This window comes from Lagenorhynchus albirostris, chromosome 7, assembly GCF_949774975.1.
Source record: "Lagenorhynchus albirostris chromosome 7, mLagAlb1.1, whole genome shotgun sequence".
NCBI classification, from domain to species: Eukaryota; Metazoa; Chordata; class Mammalia; order Artiodactyla; family Delphinidae; genus Lagenorhynchus; species Lagenorhynchus albirostris.
The window spans coordinates 39,029,048-39,049,862 of record NC_083101.1 but is presented as its reverse complement, the minus strand read 5'-3'; the positions used below and the strand labels follow the sequence as shown (position 1 = coordinate 39,049,862).

General features: G+C 41.7%; 1 protein-coding gene across 4 annotated transcripts in view; it reads right to left on the bottom strand.

The window, feature by feature from the left end:
* The window catches only part of LOC132523570 (transducin-like enhancer protein 1), an 89,220-nt gene that overhangs the window by 39,188 nt on the left and 29,217 nt on the right, over positions 1–20,815 (bottom strand). Inside the window, exons 6-8 of one of the 4 annotated variants that reach the window (XM_060154943.1) lie at positions 18,899–19,003; positions 6,036–6,240; positions 5,281–5,297 (exon numbers count right to left, since the gene is read on the bottom strand). In XM_060154943.1, the coding sequence (XP_060010926.1) occupies positions 5,281–5,297; positions 6,036–6,240; positions 18,899–19,003 (327 nt within the window). Of the gene's footprint in view, positions 1–78; positions 315–5,280; positions 5,298–6,035; positions 6,241–18,898; positions 19,004–20,815 lie in introns of those variants that run through there. The other 3 variants (XM_060154944.1, XM_060154945.1, XM_060154942.1) reach the window with 3 other exon arrangements.

Genomic DNA, 20,815 nt, shown 5'->3' with positions numbered 1-20,815 from the left:
CCTGAACATCCTCTGGTCACGCACACGTCCTGACATCCGCCTGGCAAGCTCCGGCCCCACAGCGAGCAGACACCTCACCTGGCACAGGAACACGCCACTCCCGACAAGCAAGAAGCTGCCAGTGCTTTCCTTCCTTCAGGGGGTCACCCTTCTCGTGGCAGTGATGCTGGTTTTCCCAGAAGATCTATGTTTTTAAGCACAGAGTTTTAAATTCTGCCAAAAGAAAAATCTACTGAGGCAACCGCTTAAGAAAACTTAATGTTTTCCGCTGCGCCTTAATATTGAGATTTCAGGTGATTCATTTCCGTTTTATCCTTTATCTCCAGGCAATTCCTTGACATGAGTCAGGTCAACAACATTTAGGCGAAAACACCTCCTCCTGGTCCCTGTTTACCTTTGATGAATTCGAGCACCGTGAGACTGATCAGGTTCCTAAGAGGCTGGGATGGGTTTTGTGATGCTGACACACTAAGAATCATTAGGAATGGTCACCGGTCATGTGAGCCCTCACCTCCACAACAGCCACACACATTTTTTAAAAAGGAAACCACAAGTAACTACGTTGACGGTGACTAACGACGCATTTACTGTTGTCTGGCTACCCTGCAGGTAGAGTCAGGGAGGACTTTCCTAAAGGCTTGCTACGGTATGTCTGACGACTTCCCATTTGCGGTCCCTAAACCCTCACCCTGCAGACAGCCACCATCACCACTTTATAGAAGGATGAGAAATCTTGCCTGTGCAGCCAGAACTCCACTGGGGTCTGCCTTTGTCCAAAACCCACGTTCTTTCTATCACTGTCCCCTTTCCCCCCACACCCACAGTGCCGCAGTCCTGAAGAGCCACTGGGAGACGCTGTGACATTCAAAAAAATAAAATTTCAGAAACAGGCCAAGAGTGAAGTATTCCCCAAAGCAAGCCTCACAGATTATTTCCTCCTTGCTCTCTATATTGCTGAGTGTCGTCTTAGAAAAAAGTGAAGTGATGGGTGGTCCGTAACTAGGATCTGATCCTACCTCTGCCAATAAACTAGTGAAGTACAACAGCTAGAGAAGAAAAAGATAAAGACACCCCCTTACATTAAATAAAGTGATGGCTGTCATAACTACTTTTAAATAAGTTCTAAATGTGAACATAATTTTAGAAATGTTATAGGAATGGCAACAGGGTCCCTCAGAAAGACATGATCTAAATCTCCACCTCTGTTATTTAACTATATGACCAAAGACACCCAACCTCCTTACTTTGGTGTCTTATTGAAAAAATGATGGTGACGCACCATTTTGACCTCTGAAGTAGATGAAAAGTGCTTAGACTTTTCTGGGCCAGGAACCCCTTTGGAGAATTTAATGAATGTTATGATCTCTCCTCAGCACTATGTAAGAGCACTGACCCACTCTGCATACAATTTTAGAGGGGTCCCAGGACCTTCTGAAGTCCACTAGGAACCCGCCTTAGGTCTACAGATCGTCCCTGTCCTGAGTCTCTCCCACATAGCCCCCTCAAGTCTCCTCCCTCTTCCAAATGTTCCAAATAGCGATCACATGAGTTAGATATTTCAGTGCTTTTCGTTCAACACATAATTTGACTTTGACATTAAAAGCTATCACTGCAAAATGGCAGCAAGTATACGCAGTGCCTCAGCGAGTGCCTGGCACATAGTAAGTGGTCAATAAATATGCTAAATGAATGAGTATTTAAACATCCATTCTACCATTTTTCTTAAAACCCATACAACTCCTTGTCAATTCTCTAACTCCAGGTCTTTCAAGTAGACGTATTTAAAGTGCATTCCCTTCAGCCAAAATTTAGTGCAATTCATCTTTAAATTAATTGGGATATCTAAAGTTCTTACTACTCCTGAAGAAATAAAGGCTTCTGTTAGGTCATTTTTTTGCTCAGTAGTAGCACTCTGGTAAATAGGCTTATGTTAAAAAAAAAAAAGGTTTGCGAATTAGAAAACAGCCAAACAGCAAAATACACCTCTCAAAAGTTACTAGCTTTATCATTCATCCCTTTCAGAAACAAGAAACTTAAAAATAGTGTCCGTATTTTCTCTCTGTTCTTAGCACCTTTATTTCCTGGGTTTTACATTAAACAGGTTACATTAAGGTTCATTTGTTTTCCTACCATAAAACCTTAAACCAGCAAATGGAATAATCTGTCACTAAAAATAAACATAAACTATCTATGAACCAGTTTTAGACTCACAGATAACAATCCACACACACTCACATTCCCTCCGACATAAGTCCCTGCTTTTTGCACTTGATATAAAAAATGTTTGTTCAACATAGAAAGAAGGGCAGGAAAAAAAAACAAGACTATATGCCAGCCTAGAATTTTTTAGAACTCCTTGGTCTTCTTTATGGCAGAGGTTCTCAGAGTTTGGTCCAAGGACCCTGAGGGTGTCTCTCTGTGGGCACATTTCTTCCAATACTTAAACCGAAACAATGTATGGCAACAAAGAGAATGCAGAAGCCGAGGAGAATTCAACTGCCCTCTTTTAGGCCAGGCATTAAAGACATCTGCAAATTGTGCAAAAAAAACTAAACTACTCTTCCCACTCCAATTTTTTATTTTGGGAAATAGTTATTTTTCATTAAAAATGTTATTTATGCTAACACAAGTAGCTCTTTATCTGTTTAAGTGATTTTAAAATGTTTTATTTCTCACCCAGAAAATTTTCAAAATATATGACACACATAAACAAAAGTTCTCTGGGGTCATCAGTTACTTTAAGGGTAAAAGATTCTGAGACCATAAGGTTTGAAAATCGCTGCCCTATGGCCACTGCTCTTAACCCCTCGATGAGTGAACAAACAAAACAGCAGTACAGAGCAATGAACTGACTTTATCTGCCAAGTAAAATTCAACTTCATAATTCAAACCACTTTATTAAACAGATAAGTACTATAATATTTTAGGAGCTAAGAGTACACATCATCTCATTACCCACTGAGTCTCATATTTAATTTTACACAAAGTTTGAAGAGAGCTAGTTAATTTTATGTAACTGCAGCAAAATCCCACTTATACGGACAGTGAACAATTTAATTCCTCTCTACAGACTGAATTAAATTTTTAGATTAAAAATTAGTGTCGTTTCTCCATTTTATATTATCATTACCATGAGTTTTCTGTAATAATTACACAGGAAACTCAGCATATATACTTATTCTGGAAATACTCTTTGAAATTATTATTAAGACTTGACAAAAATTTGGTGTGAAAAAGGAGACATGCAAATAACACATTAAGTAACCATGTATTTTGTATTATTTTATAGATTGGTTTATGCAATATATCTACCACATTTGGACTTAAAAGTTCAGATTGCTAACTCAACACGGACTTACAAACTAAACTAACTAGACTTGAAAACAATCCACAGCTGCCTGAAATTCAAGAACGATTTAGTACTTCTTTAAGGGTACAACTCATTAACCTTCGTCCACCTCACCCTCACTTCCCCAGTCAAGTTCTTGATTACATCTTCCAGCCAAAATTACACACAGATTATTAGACATACTCAGAAATACAGTCATACCGAGTTATGGAAAAATGCCTCTACGAGCTTAAGTGTGCAAATTCTACTCTTTCCTGCCACTGGCATTTCAGAGAGGCATACACCATGGTATCCCTTCCACAACTGTCTAGAACTCTTGCTAAAACTTTCTGCAGCCTTGTATCTTCTAGTATTTTTGTTGCTTTTCCTTGGTTCTTTGAGAAAGGGCTTGTGATACACGTACCTACATATCCCTACACATCCCTCACTACAGATATATTTCCTATATTACCTTACATATAGTAAGCATTCAATAAATATACCGTGACTTAAGGTGGAACAGTAGTACTGATAACATAAAGTTGAAATGAAGTCTCAAACCTAGAATAAATTCAATGGATTAAAACATGCAGCAGACTAATGCATGTGGGCATTCCCAGCATCATCTTCTGCCATCTCTATTCTCTGGCCCAGGATTAGGGTTTTTAATTTGATACTCTATTGAATGAACATGGCAGAAAAGATGACAATCTACAGGGACACTGAAACAGCAAAATAGAAAGGTCACCTCCATAAATCAGTTTACTTAGGTCCATACTTTCGGAGTAGGTAATTTTATTCCCTAGATCTAATTTTTTTCTCCCCTCTTTTCTCCTCCCAACATTTTCCAAAGAAAACTTACAGGACAAGAATTTCACAACTACCTACCTCGTCCTTTCACCATTATCCATTCCACCAATACATCCTGACACATGAAGTAAAACAAAGCTCTGTCCCAAAGAGAATTTTAAAAATAGCTACCGTTCTACACAGAAGGTGTGTGTGGAGGGGTGCCTAAACTTTTCAAACTGAAAAAGTTTACACATCATCCCCCCAAACATAAGAAAGTATCAGAGTGATTTAAAAGTTCAGTATCCTATTTTTTAACAATATTTAGATTGAAGATGATCAAAATACTGCCATGTTCAGAAAGAAGGAAGGAAGGAAGGGGGCAAAAACTGGAAGCTATCTGAGCTGAAAAGGGGCCAATTTCTCATTCTGTTTGTTCCACAACATGTAAGAGACGCATTTTAGAGACAGGCCTCCCCACAAGTAACCGGCAGATATGTGTACAGATCAAACGTGCTTTATGTAAAATGAGTAAGATTTAGGCTGGTGGGAAAAAAATGAACTCGATAAGCACAGAGCCCCGTGCACTGAATTTCCTTGGTTTTGAGAGCTTACTCAGACACTCAGTTCTTTGGACTAAAATAAAGTTAAGTTCAAGTTCACACTCCAAGGACAATTATGAAAAGAAAACTAGATATGGAAACCTAGAAACTAAGATGCATTTGCAGAGAATAATGAATGGTTTAGGTAGAAATAACACAATACTAACTAATTTCACATATGGATTGTGACCTCTTGCCTGCAGAACTGACTTAAGATAAAAATGAATACTCTCAAACTACAGGTAAACCTGGACTCGAAGTGCAATGATAAACATTTTTTAAATGGGTCTGGGGCACATAGGGATCAAAGTGTATTTTCAAGTGAGTAATCATAGCAAACAGCTTTGCCTCCCTCTCACCTGATGGAAGTTTTATATAAAAGACAAAGGGTGGGGGAAAACAGTCATATTTTTTTAAAAAAGAAAGAAAAAGAAAAACAACAGGTCGCTGAGAGAGAGTAGAATATACGTGTCTGTGCCTGTGTGTTTAAAGAAAGGCGGCTGAGGGTGCACTGCAGGGGGGGAGAACGCGTTTATGTGCAGCAGGCGTCAGGGTACTTACTGTGCCCGGTTCTCTGTCTGCTCCCGAGGTTACCAAGAAACGCACAGACATGCCCGTTCAGACACAGAGGCAAGAACAGAAATAAAAAAAAGGGGGGAATAATTAGAACACAAGCCCCAAACAGTTTTAAAATGGCTTTTATTTATATAAGTCATTGCACATTCCTAATACAGTGATTTCCTGAAAATTACAGTATTTTGTAAACATAAGATTTACAGTTTAACCATACACAAAAGCCTATTTTTTTTAAATTTCTTGACAGAATAAATTACTTTTTTTCAAAAATTAGTCAAGTGCAATTTTGCCCAATATTTAATGCATACTAGAATTAAAGCCTATGAAACTAAGTAGTAACAGATGCAATTATCAAACCTTTCATTTGAACACATTCACTTTCAAATTTAACTTCTTATTTCGCCCCATTTAACAACATTACTTTCTTTGAAAATTACCCAATTAAGCAGTTAACAGTTTTCCATAATATGGTACAGGCCACTGGCATTAATGAGGCAGTTGCCAAGATGTCAAGATGCCTGCCATCTAAAGAGATGGAGAAATCTACAGATGCCCACGTTAAACCCTGAAAACCTCCAGGGTGAACTGTGTTTCAGTGGCCAAGCTGTGCGACAGACAGTTCCTCTTAGCTCATTGTTTGCTCTCTGAATGGGTTGGGGCTCTCTTTAGCGGTGCACAAACTTTGCAGCACTGTAAGAGTGTTAGGGCAAGGTCCTAATCTGGCTTGCCCGGCCTCTCACCTCTGTGGTGCTCTGCATCGTGGTGCTTCTTGTCATCTTTAATTGCCAAGTGAGACTGGCCACTCAGAGCACTAGACAGCGCCAGGAGGCCGGCACTGCCGCCGAGGGGCGGGATTCCAGGAGGCTGAAGTCCCGAAGGGTGAGGGGTGAGGGGCACTGGAGGTCCGTGGCCGTGAGAAAGATGCTGAGCTTGCAACTGCTGCTGCTGTTGGTGGTGGTGGTGAGAGAGGAAGAGGAGGAGGGAGAGAGAGGGGGGTGGTGGCAGTGGTGGCGGCAACCAGGGAGACAGCAGACGTGACAGGAGAGGATGGAGGAGACACAACAGGAGGTTACACACACACACACACACACACACACACACACACACACACACACACACACACACACACACACAGAGGAAGGGAGCAAGGAGACAGGGAGGAAAGAGAAAAAAATGTGGTTAGCACTTTCAGTCCATCAAAAGCTTTCATCTGCTCAGTTACCTGATATCATATAATCTTCCCAAAACATAATCCTCAGATCGACACTGTCACTTTCTGGCCTGACTCACCCCCTGAAAGAGTAGCTACTGATTATTAGCAACCTTGGATAAGTTAGTAAGCCCTCACACGGTGGTTAGTTCCATCTCTAAGCGCCTCCAAGGATGAAATCCAGTGCATCATTGAATCTAAGGTGCCACAGATTTCAGACTCATTCTGACTTCAGAAAGGTTAAAATAGGGGAGGTGCAGATATGCATCCTAATATACAGAAACTATATTCTCAACTAGTCACCAGTTACTAGGTGACTCCATTGCACCCCAGCATTCTTGCGTTAACTTACCACAACGTTAGGATGAGACAAAACCAAACATTATCTTTAGTTAACAGAACTTAGAAAGCAGGAAGAACTAGCATCTCTCATGTACTTGTGTGCCCTTAGCTCATCAAGCCCTCACAGAATGGAGGAAGTATTGATATTCCCATTTCACAGATGGGGCTCAAGGCATTGAGTTTCTCCCACCAGGTGGCAGGGAAGTGAAGTCAACGTAGGAAGGACCCTCATGGCTATGCTCTAGTCATGGTACCACCACATACAGAGGGAGCCCTCAGGGAGCCACGCATGTGACAAATGGAAGGAACCTTAGAGACAAAACTTTGTTTATCCCTTCCTTTCTCCTGGGCCCCATGCCCCAAACCCATCCCCCTCCCGTGTCACAGAGGAAAACACCAAGACTCAGGCCAAGAACCTTGCTGAGGAAGGCACTCCCACCAGCTGTGTGGGAATTCCAACCATGATGACCAAGTCCCCATTCCCAAATGCCTTCGCCTCTATCACTTAACCCATTCCAGAAGTTAGAAACCTGTTCACATTAGAGTATCACTGCTCTCATATATTATATTTAAGATTCGTTGCAGGAAACGAAAAAGTATCCAAGCAATGGCCCTTGCACCATAAATCTGGCCACATTTCAGCTGTCCAACATAAAACTCGTTTTTGATGAGACAGTTAAAACGATTAAAGCTCAATTTCTAAGGTGTAATGTTAGGAAATTCTTAAGATTCTGATTTGTGCTCACTTCCCTGGGACTCAATTACTCGTTTTATTTATTACACCCTTGCACGTACTGAATATATTAGATCTTCACACCAGATCTTCAGCAATTTCCACCCTGACCACTGATCTTTGACTGAATCCTAAACATTATGCTTCCGGCACTCAAGAGCAAAAGAAAGCAGCATCTAAAAGGCAGAAGTCAGCATCTATAGTCATTTTACAGTAAATTTTCAACCACTCCTAGTACCTTTTAAAAAATCTTTAGGCGCCAACCTTCTCTTTAAACCTCCACTCCTTCCAAAGAGAGCACAGTTCTAATGCGAGGGAAACTGGAAAAGGGGTGAGGTCAGAGCAGGCAGCATTAATAGTATTCTTGGAAAGTATTTATAAACTACTCATTCACCATTTGAGATCATAATAACAACTTCTTTATGCATAAAATCACCTTCCTGTCATCCCAAAGACACTAATTCTTGCTCCGTCACCTTTTAAGAGCTTGGCAGTAGCAGGACATAAAACTGAAGGAGCTGGCAGCAGCATCACGGTCCACTAGGCATGCTCATTAGCACTTAATTAGGAACTAGACACCTGCCATAAGAAATGTGCTCGGAGAAAGATGAGGAACAGGTCTGCCCTACCAGCGATTACTATCATTACTCAGAGTGAAAGCAATGTCCGGCTTCTTGGGGGGAAAGGCAGTGATGCATACACAAGCGGGTGCGGTGGGGTAATTAAGCACGGCACTGATTAAAGAAGACGAGAGAGGCTAAGCAGAGGGGAAGGAATTTAACTATAGGGTGGAGGATACCAACCCTATCACCCTTCCCTGCACCCCACCCCCAGTCCCCCTCTAACATTCCCCCACAAACGGAGACACCAAAACACAACTCCAGACGCGTGATTTTACGTTAGAGCAAAGGCAGTCTCAGGTGATATTTGGATATGCTAGAAGGAAGCAGATTTTCTGCCAAGCCCAAGTTGGTTTTTGGAAAGATGAACTGGAAAGCATTCTCTGATGTACTATTGAAAAGAAAGACTAAGCTTATAAAATAAAGGGGCTTTGCCACAGCTGTGAAACAGACCTGCAAAGTTAAACTCAACCTTCAGGCAACTAGCTCTCAACAGGGCTATCCAACAGCCTAATTGGCCATGAGTAAGTCCCACCTCTAGCCTGCTCTAGCTTTCCAGGCCCCTTGAAGAGAGAGCTCACTGCCCATTATTAGAGGCAATTAGGTTCTTCCATCCTTAGCTTGGCGATCTTGAAAGCTCCTTCTTCCTCCTTTTTTTTTTAAAAAGCATAAATCCTATCACAAAATGAAAGGAGTACTAAGTAGGTAGCGACAGGATGAATCACAGCTATTGAAGATGCTGAGGACCCAAGAAACGTGGATACTGCTGCCTCACATTCTCCTTTATCCTACCACGCAGTGCCCCTAGATAATATTTCCAGCTTCCTTATCTGGCCTCAGCTCGGAATACACCAGAGGGAGGAAGGGTGGGCGGGCATAATGGTTCCCATTTCACAGATGAAAGAGTGGCTTGCCGTGGGGCTCATAGCCAGAACAATGATTGCAAAGCTTTTAGTCCCCAGAACAGCATTTTTCCTGTGACCCCAGCAGCCCAGTCCTGTTCACAAGGGATCAGTTGCAGACCTAGTGTTCCCAAGCAAGGGGAAGGAAGAGGGCAATCTCTTTCTCCACTGAGGACCTCACGTTTCTCCCTTCCCAGGTAAGGAGATACTCTTGAGGGTATGCAATACTGCACACCCAGAGACAATCCACATTGACTATTGGGCATTTACCCGGAAATAAAACCATCTTCACGATGCAGCCTCATCAGCAGTGACAGATGGGAATTTGTTCTTAGATTTATGACTCACGAGTGCCATCCCTCCAGTCCCCACTTTCCAATACCCTACATCTGAAAAAGGAAAGTATCTTTTGCTCTAGCTCTCTTCCAAGGAAGCCGATAAAGAAGAATCAAGCTGAAACAGAGACAGTTCTGGCTTCTCTCAGAAGAAGATGCTTAATAAGTAATAAGTGTTATTTCTAAGATATTTATTGAAATGAACAGAGGGCCCACATCCAGGAGATTGAAACAACTGACTCCCAAAGGGCAGCCCACTTGCCCCATGTGTCCTAAAGAACATTTTTTTCTCAACACGGCTTACCTGGGACAGACTAGTACTCATCACCTTCACCAAAAGGAAGAAACATGAATGTTACTTAAAAATATATGCTACAAGAAAAGAGATCCTGACATTGCTATACAGCCAGCAACACATCAAAAAATCCAATGGCTCCGTCAATTAGGGGAATTTACATGAATCAGTCCTCCATAGACCCAAACCTACCCAAATCATCGGGGAAACTGTTTCTCACCGTGACAGCAAGGCTGGCTGGGAAAATTCAACCTTCTACCCATTCATTAGCTTGAACTAATTAGTAAACATTTTTTTAAGTTAATGCTTATAGATTTATACACCACAGAACACATAAGCAACACAGTTTATAAAGCTATCAGAAAAGGCATTTCTGATGAACAATGGTGGTTTGGGGCAATATGTATCAATCTAGACTGGTAGCTCTTAAACAATTTCAACACCACTTTCCCCACCCCAGGGACATTTGGCAACATCTAGAGACATTTGTGGTTGTCACAACTGGGAGGGAAAGACGAGTAGAAGTGTTGCTGGCATCTAGTAGGTAGAGGCTGGGGATGCTGTTAAACGTCCTACAATGCACCGGACAGCCCCCAGCACAGAGAATTCACGAGCCCAAAATGTCAACAGTGCTGAGGGTGAGAAATTCTGGTCTCAATCTAAGCTGGAATTCTGTCCCATTACATTAGAAACCATGTTCTTATATGCCGAAGGACTTGCCAAATTGTTGCTTAAAAACCAGAAGTACTTTAAAATACTAACTTTTCACTGTCCGTTCCCCATTGAGTACCCTGTCACAGCTCAAAAAAATGAGCCTCTGCTTCTTAATGCTGACTCCACTAACAATTCAAAACAAAACAAACAAACAGAAACTTCACATTTTACAAAACAATTTGGGAAAAGAGCTAAATGGGAACTTTTACATACTGTTCTGGTGCCTCAAAGGTGATTAGGGAAAGGTTTAGTTTGGGGCATAAGGAGATAACTGTACTTGTTCTTAACCCAAACAATTTGAATAGGCTGGGAAGGAGACAAGTAAAACAAACACCAAACACTGAGTTAGTGATACTGAAAACCCGCAAGGAATAAAATAACCTCATCCATGTCAAACAACAGCCACACATTTAGAATTTTAATTCACATTTTACCCAGTGCAGACTGGGTCAACTATGTTGCTATATGAAATTGACTTTGCCATTTACATTCAGAGCCTTAATATAACTGTGCAGTGGTTTCTACATTTTTGTTTCTAAAACAGGTGTGGCACAGGGTTTATCACCACAGAGCTGCCTATACAAGTGGAAAGGACACCAGAATAAAAACGAAGGCCAACGTCCCTCTCATTCCCACTAGATGCTAATAAGTTCCTTATCACCAACCACTGAATTTCTGAAATTTAACCCACTTTATAACCTTTGGGAAAACTATGTCACACAGATCACAAACTGAACCCAACCAGAACTAAAACCATGCCCCAAAATAGCATCTTTAATGCTAAAAGCGTGACAGTAAGTGGCATTTATAGCACTTGGTATTTAAACACTTTTAAAGGGGGGGGAGTGAAAAGTAGCATTTATTGACAGTTCTCTCCAAGTCATCCTTGATTTTCTTCTATTTCTCTGTTCTTTAAAACACTCAGTTCTTATCTTGGGAGAGTGCAGAAAAAGAAAATTGGTATGCTATGATAAACAAGTGGGAAAAGTGGGGAAGAGCTATGTGGCAGGAGAAACATCAAGGACACTACTACAGGAGTTATCTGAAAACCTCCCAATATGTGGATGGCCTCTCGCGTGAAGGGGACAAGGGTGATAAACAGGCAGAAACTGCTTGCTGGGGCCAAGAATTCGCAAGCCACTTGAAGACAATAAAATAAATAAATACATAAATCCATTGAGAGGCTCCATCTCGATGCAGGAGCCCACAGAAAATGAGATGCAGAAGCAACACTGATGGCCCGTACATAGGCAGGCACCAGGATGAAGGCCTAAAATTCTGAAAAGCATCTAAACTCGTCTCCACTGCTTCTGCATTTCAGCTAATCCGCACAGGCCAACTCATTCTGCATCACCCCCCGACTTATTCATCCTACCTGCCCTGGGTGTCTGTTTCCGTCGTGACTTAAAAGACCTAAACTAGAATAAGTTTTTTAAAAGCCATGTTTACTTAGGTAGATCCATTTCTAAAACCATATAAGGTTTCAGTGAAAAGATGCTCGCATCATCAGCCATCAGAGAAATGCAAATCAAAACCACAAGTGAGACAGCGTGTCACACCCACCAGGAGGGCTAGAATCACAACAATGGACAATAACAAGTGTTGGGGAAGAAGCAGAGAAACTGGAATTCTCATCCACTGCTAGGGAGAATGTAAAATGGTACAGCCACTTGGCTGTTTAAGCTAAATGGAGTTACCATATGACCCAGAGTTCCATTCCTAGATATAAACACCAGATAAAAGAAAACATGTCCACATGTCCACAATCTGTACACAAATGTTCACAGCAGCATTATTCGTAACAGTCAAGAGGTGGAAACAACCTAAATGACCAGCAATTGATTGGATAAACAAATGCAGCATATTGATGCAATGGATTATCATTCATCAATAAAAAGGACTGAAGTACTTGCTACAACATCTATAGACCTTGAAAACATTATGCAAGTGAAATAAGCCAGACACAAAAGGCCACATATCATATGATTCCATTTATATGAAATGTTCAGAACAGGCAAATCCACAGAGATAGAAAGATTAGTGGTTGCCAGGGGGTTGAGGGGAGGGGGCATGGGGCCTGACTACTAATGAATATGGGTTTATTTTTGGAGTGATGAAAATGTTCAAGAATTAGATAGTAGTGATGGCTGTGCAAGTCTGTGAATATACTGAAAACCACTGAGCTGTGTGTGTTTAAAAGGGTGAATGATATGGTATGTTAAGTCATCTATCAATTTTTTAAAAACTGCATAGATCTCATTTCTAAAATGAGATGCTCAACTTTCTCTTCTGAAGATTTTTCTTCTTCCTCTGAAAAGAGGGAAAATGTTATCATGCCTTCTTCTAAGAAATCCATATAAAAATCATACGAAAATATATGGGGAAATGAACAAGTAGACAATGCTTCAGTAAGTTTCCTGATAAATAAAAAGCACACTGCCCAATTCACTAGAACCCAGACACTGAAGCCAAGCTCTGCATTTGTCAGAGATACCTAGTTGTACCCTCAGTGAAAAAAAAAAAAAAAAAAAAAACTAGCTCGACCTAAAGGAGAGGTAGGATGCATAAAAGACTTCTCTGAGATACTGCACCATCTCTTTGGAAAATTAATAAAAGGGCTAGACTGGTGGAATTTAAGTGGCAGGTATGTCACTAAATAGGAGCTGGAAGATCCATGTTTGTTGTCATCATTTTATTTACTCCCTTTGGTAGCAGGCTATGCATTATTCTCTCAGGGTGAATTTGTTTTATAAAGAAACTTACAGCTGGGTTATTGATGGGCTTTCCAGGGATTAACTGCATACTCATAAGAATAAGAGGCTAACCTCATCCTCTTAAACTTCCCACACTACAATCCTATAGATGTCTGACAGCTACAACCGGAGGAAAAAAATAATCCAACATTTTTGCTAATCCTTAAACCAGTCATCTCCTGCAACAATAGGGAGTCCTTTAGGTCTACAACTCAATCTCTCTAGGACAGAAAGGCTTCTTCTGCAGACACATCAGGAGTTTGTATTCACAGCCATCACCTACACAAATACACAGAGTCAGACACCACAGACCACCCTAGACTTCTTTTATTTCATACTAAGTTGTTTTAAAGTATAGAGAATTATAAATTTGCCTATGGAACAGGAGTATACACACATGACCAAGAACTGGCGCCCCAAACCTGAGCCCCATAGGCCTTGACAGAAGTTATAGTCGTGCAAAGTAAGTCAGATCACATCCAAATAAATGAGAAAGGACAAACAACGCTGCTTACATTAACCCCAAATTTCCCTGAGTTCCCTGATGTTCATAGCACTGCTATGGGAAATTGTTTAAATTTTCTTATATCCAACAGTCAGCATCAAGGCAGCTATCAGAAATCCGGCATTCTGTGGTAGGGGAACTGTTCATCTGTCCATGTCTTCTGACTCTTCTCTCCTTCCAATTCTATCACAAGGATCCCCGCCACCTCCCAGGGCCAGCAAAAGGCCTGGTGCCCTTTCCTCTCTACGTTGAGTAAGCAAGCCAGTGATGCCTTGTCCTCACATTTTTGCTTCTCAAACCCCTCCATCTGTTCCCCTAACTTAGCTTTCCGCCCTGGTTCTGAACTTTAATAAGTTTGTTCGTCAAAAGTTAAATGGCAGTGCTTTTGCACTTCTGAGTCCTTATTAAAAGTCATTCAAGCACGACAACTTAATGGCAGGAGCAGAGCATCTGGCTGGGTCTAATCTCAAACACCAACATCCATGTAACCACCAGAAAAGACAAAGGAGGAGGTGACCTGCTGCTAGGAGCAATCGCCCCTTCACAGGAGCTTGGCCAACTGGACCCAGAGATCTGCTACAGGTGCTGAGAGAAACCAGGCAGACAGAACCTCAGTTCAGGGTGTCAGCACCACATGCTCGTTGAAGGCTGCCAGCCAAGGTCTTACCCCCCACAAAAGCCATGCAAGGTAAATGGTATTATCCATTGTCCTGTAGAAGGACACTGGTAGAGGTTAACTGGCTGTACAACGTCACAAAGCTAAGAAGTGGCAGTGCCGGGACTTCCCTGGTGGTCCAGTGGTTAAGAATCCACCTTCCAATGCAGGGGACACAGGTCCAATCCCTGGTCTGGGAACTAAGATCCCACATGCCGCAGGGCAACTAAGCCCGTGTGCCACAACTACTGAGCACGCAGGCCACAACTAGACAGCCCTCGTGCCACAACTAGAGAGAAGCCCGTGCCCCGCAACGAAAGATCCCATGTGCCACAACCAAGACCCAATGCAGCCAAAAATAAAATAAATAAACATTTTTTTTAAAATAAAAATAAAAAGTGGCAGTGCAAAGTCCCAACCAAGTGCATCTCATCCTAGGCCCAGGCTTTGTCCAGGTTAACACAATACAAACGGTCTTAGGAAGATGAGCATAAAACACTGAGAAGTTAGGCAGTAGGTATTTGGTTAGAAATAGATATACAACTATGTAACTGTTTCAATAAAGAAAATCACACTCTGCTAATTATTCTTTTACTCTTCTACTTTTTAATCAAAAAGCAACCATGGGGCTTCCCTGGTGGTGCAGTGGCTGGGAGTCCGCCTGCCGATGCAGGGGACATGGGTTCATGCCCCGGTCCGGGAAGATCCCACATGCCGCGGAATGGCTGGGCCCGTGAGCCATGGCTGCTGAGCCTGCGCATCCGGAGCCTGTGCTCCGCAACGGGAGAGACCACAGCAGTGAGAGGCCCGTGTACCGCAAAAAAAAAAAAAAAAAAAAAAAAAGCAACCATGTTTCTTTAGGGGGGTGGGAAAACTTGGCTGAGAAGAAGCACAAGGGGACTTCCTGGGGAGGTGGGAACAATCTGCACCCAGAGAGGAATGTGGGCTACAGGGTGTGTGCATGTGCCAGTGATCAATCCGTACACTCAGGAGGTGTGCATCTCACCTGTGAATTACACATCAATTTTTTAGAAAATCTGTGTGTGTACAGGTATGTATATATCCATATCTATATTTATATGATTTATATTAATTATACGTGATATAAACCCAATTAAAAGATAACACTAATTATTTGGAATCCCAATCTCAACTTAAAATCAATTCTGTAGTATCAGAGCAGGTAGAAGAGAGCTCTTAGTTCCCAACTCCCCAAATACTACAATGGGGAGTGATCTGAAGAGCCCGTCCGTCAATTTTCCTTTCCTTCTGGTAGCCATTAGCTATCCCACAAATAAAATGTTACGTCAGTCAATAACCTTCGGTTTGAGCATTTTTAATAGCATTCCAAACTAAAAAAAAAATCTTTGAGGAATGCTGATTAAATTGTGGAGACTATCCTGATGTTTGGGGAAAAAAAAAACCCACCAAGGTTCAAATACATAAGTTTCCTTCCCACAATGAACTTGTTTTCTCAAGTACAAGGGAGTTTGTGCCAAACCAAACAAACCCTGTATCTATTAAGATCTCTGCATTTTTACTGTTACAAGAACGTAACACGTTTAATAACAAAAGAGCTTATAAAAAGCAAAATTCAAAAAGTAAGGTTGCAGTTATTAATCTGCCAATTACCAGATATGCCATCAGTCAAGCTGTTAAAAAAAAAAGTATAACAAAAAATATCTCAATAGTTTCTCCAAGTATCAAATATCTAAGAAGCTTATCTTTCTTAAATACCAGGAATCTACATAGGTTGAAGGCAGGTGCTGTGGTGAAAAAGATTTAAAATTCAGTATTTTCCGTCAGATATGAGAACTAAGTTTTCTATGCTGGTGAGAAATGGGCACCATTAATTCACGCTACAAAAACGGAAAAAACCATAACCTCTCTCTTCCTCCTAAAAGAGCAGCCACGGTCCCAGGACACAGCTGAGCTTACCTAGAAGCCTGGTGTCCTTGAGAAGATTTAACTTTTTCCAGGTTTGCTAAAGAGAAATATCTGTAGCCCTGTCAAGCAAGCAGTAAGCTCCTTGATTGTACCTTAAAGGGAATGAGAATGTTTCAGCTCATTTGCATTTTAAAGGGTACTCTTTCATGATCTTTCACACTTGTAATAGATGTCTAAACCGTTAAATTACTATTTCTTTTCTTAGCTTGAAAGTCGATGCAGACGAAGAGCATGGCCTCTCCCAGTGTTCTTTACCCTAAGTCGGTCCCTGAACAATACTGACAGCTGCTATCAAACCGGGCTGCATTTACCCTGCGCGCAGCTGCTGCTTGTAGGAACAGACAGCCTCCCAGAGCCTCCTCCCCTCTGGGGAGACAGGCTGACACACTGCATGTTCAATGAAGGGGTGCAAAGGTCTGCTGAATTGTCAACCCAATTTTATGCTACTTCGATTTTCCAGGACGCGCACAATTCCTTTCAAGCAAAAATCAAGCATATGCCACAGCATGAAACTTATGGTGCGGGATAATTATTGATCACTACAAACTTTAAAAGAGCCTGCTGACATAAATTAATATACTGATCCAAAAATTACAATTATAAAAGCCGCACATGCCAGTATGCTGAAGACCTGCAACTGGCGTTAGGTCTTGTGCTGGGCCCAATTCACTGATTTGGGTTATTGTTGCTAGCTATCGGAGCTAATCTGCCTTTATAATCTCAACAACATGTTTCCTGGACTAAAGCCATTCATAAAATTAGCGATTCATCTGCCCTCCCAGAACAACCTGCTATTTTTATTTTCTGATTCAACTCAAAATGAGTATTACCTATAAACATCTGGTTAACACAATTTCCTCCTTTCTAATGGACAGGATTGGGCAGTGCCTTTGAGAATGTAAGAGTACAAAGTTTTACCATTGAGAAATGATACGTAAAAATTCAGAGCCTATCAGAAAACAAACATGTTCCACAAAGTGTAACTGGGTACTTGAGAACTGCCTTGCATATGTTTTCCTTTAATCAAAACAGGCTTTTCCATCCTCATTCATCTGGGCTAAAAATTTCTGTGCTCGAGCTACAAGTACAATTTGCTATTAGTCTTTGCTAATCAAACACGGTACATGCAAAAGTACCAGTGAATATTTGATTTGATCTCTGAAATAAAGCAATTCATTACACAAGAAAAGCGTACAGAAGGCGGCAGACAAATGCAGATGTAATTGTGTTTTTTGTTGAATGTGATTAGAGAGCCCACTAAGTAACAGTCAAAAATGTGACACTAAGGGGGAGAGATGCAGAGCCCAGACCTGTGGGGAAGAGGAGGGGAGAATTGTTTATGCAGAGCTAAGCTGTCAAGTGTAATAAAGCAGCTTGAATAAAATTTAAGCTGAAAATCCACTGAAGCTCCCCATTTCAGGGAGGAAAAAGCTATTAAAAGGAAATGAAGGTCACCCTCCCAGTTTATTTCACCTAATTGACTGCCAATAGCTTACCACAGGCAACCCGACTGCAGATCTGCAATTGAGAAACTGATGAAAGGAGAGTTTTCAAGCTGAGGCTCATTCTTTAATCCTCCTTGGCTCTTATGTTTTTTCTCCATCTCCAGTTGGGATGTAATTTTAAACCCTGATGGATTAACTGGTTCCATTGTCTGTGGCCATCACTGCACTATGGCACTCTTAATCCGTACAGCAGCATGTCTAATTATCATTACAAAGTGTCTGAGGGAACTATAAAGACCAGCAGGGCATCTTCTCACAAGCAATTAACATAAATTGATAAATGAGTGATTTGAATCCGCTCAAGGCACTCACATATGAATAAAATCAGCAAGGACGGTCGCTTATTTCAGCTACTTCTTTCGCTTAGTCTGGAAGGGCAGAAAACATGAGAACCGTCCTGGATCCTGCAGTGAGGGGGCGGGGGGATGAACTCATGCAGGGGATGGACCCAACAGTTCACCAGGCTCATTAATGCGGAGCAAATGACTTGTGATTGACAACCAGTTGCCAGCAAGGAGCACTGACTGAACTCAACCCAGGAGAGCAGAAACCTGGTGAAAGGCTAGAGGGCACTAGGGCAGACAATCATCACTTCTTCAGCGGCAAGAGGGCTTTCTTTTCATTGGGGTGCCACTTAAAAATTCATGAAAGAGGCACAAGAAAAGCAAAACAGTTATGCATAGGTTCTAATACCCTGGGAAAGCAAAAGGCAAAAAAGCAAAAGACAACGAAATGAAATAATGCCGAGCTACGTCTTGACCTCACTGGGATCTAAAGTTTATACAACAGAAGTAAGGAAAGTACGTATTTAAAACCCTTGCCAAAGCTTTAACCTAAGGGAGCAGGATAAACTACATTTATTTTTCCATTGAAAAGAAGATTTATTTTTTCTTCCCCTCCTAAAAATGTTTCTATCATCTCCCTTATGCTAATCTTTCTTCCCCTACACACCTCAGCATACCTGACACTGCCACCCCCTGCCCCCCGGCTTATCAAATGGGTTAAGATCAAGCGACACAACATTATATATAGATAGATAGATATTAAGCCAACAAATTAAGAAGAAATGAAAGCTGGTTATACACACTGTAGGAGGTAGACCTGGTAGGCCACGTACCCCGATGATGGCATTCAGCTCTGCCATGGTCACCTGTTTGGCACGTTCGACAGCCTGGGCCACCTGCTGTTGATGCTTTGAAAACAAGGAGAAGGAAAAGTGTTAGCAAGGCAGCCAAGACCTTCACTGTACCTTCCAACAGTAAGACAAATGCCACATGAGGTGCAGACTGAAGTGTAATATGTCTTTAAATGTGAACCTGCTCGAGCACACATTGTTCCACAGAACACACAGACAAACGGCAAAGGAAAACTGAGAGGGGTGCATCCCTTAGTTCTAACCAACACCAGTTACCACTTTACTTCTGATGAGAATCTGGGGCTCGGAATGGTAGAAAGTCAAAGGAGGACATCAAAAATGGTAACGGAAGGCCTTAGAAAACAAACAGTATGGGATTTGGAAGATCACCCTGGTTCTCAGAATGGGTTTGCTATGATAAGTTTGAGCAGGAAAAGTTTACAGCCATTTAAAAACACCCCTTTTGATACTTAAAATTTAAATATTAAGCCTGCAATCACGTCTCTGGTCAACAAATCTCAACCCACCAGTTGGTTTTTGGAAACTCTGGGAATTCCTCTCCTCCTTTAGCCCCTAGATGTTTCACCCTCCACAGGGGAAAGGAAAGACCCCGCCCCCTGCCCTCCCCACACACACTCTGAGATCACAGGCTGGAAATAGCCTGCGCACCTCCCAGCTGCACCCACAAATAAAAACAAAAGCCACAGGTCTCTTTGGGAGAAAGGAGACTGTAGCAGAGACCAGGATTACTAAAATCTAATGAACAACAGGCTTCAAAAGGCCAATAGGGGACCTCCCTGATGGCGCAGCGGTTAAAAATCCACCTGCCAATGTAGGGGACTCAGGTTCGAGTCCTGGTCCGGGAAGATCCCACATGCCGCGGAGCAGCTGAGCCCATGAGCCACAACTACTGAAGCCCACATGCCTAGAGCCCATGCTCCGCAACAAGAGAAGCCCGCGCTCCGCAACGAAGAGTAGCCCCCGCTCGCCGCAACTAGAGAAAGTCCAAGCGCAGCAAGAAGACCCAACGCAGCCAAAAATAAATTAAAAAAAAAAAAAGGCCAACAAATCTAAACTGTAACATCGAGTAAATACTATGCTGGAAAAGGCTGCCATAATAACAGCAGAGATGGTGCTACCCGGCATGGAAAAGTAGATGCCAATGAGAGCAAACACTCAGTATTCCAGCTCCAAGGCCCATAAGTTTTTCACTGTCTCAAGATATAAGCATCCTGTACACACTTAAAACAGTTTTGCATTTATTAGCTTGTATCCAAAAGTAAAGGCAAAACTAAAACATAACTAGCTTTGAGTCATAGATTACTCACATAAAGAGCTTTTCCCTCTCAAATATTAAGGGTAAACTTCTATTACTCTGTAACTTAATAAAATGGCTTATGTATGTATATAACTCCATAAGCTAAAGTAACATGAACAGGTAACATGAATGGTCTTATCCTTAATAGTATTGGCATCCACTCCCTCCATGGACAGCATTAAGTCAATCTGCCCCGAGGTACAAGGACAAATGAAATACCTGCTCCCGTGGTCAAGTCAACCCTGATGGAACCATTTTTAAAATGCAGTAAACGAAAAGCTCTCTAGAGAAAGGACACGTGAATCATCAGTAGCTATCAAGCTTATTTATACTACTCCTCTGAGGAAAGAAAAGCTTTATGCTTGATAGTCGTTTTGCAGTTTTCCACAGAAAAAAATTAATTTAAGGTTGAGCTATTGTCACCACTTCTACAGTGTCCCCTCAGATCTATTAGATGGGACAGCAGGGGGTTTACACACTTCAGCTGTAACAGATGTTCTTCACACTTGTTCCTCGTGATAAAATTAACATCTTAAAACTAGCTAATTTGC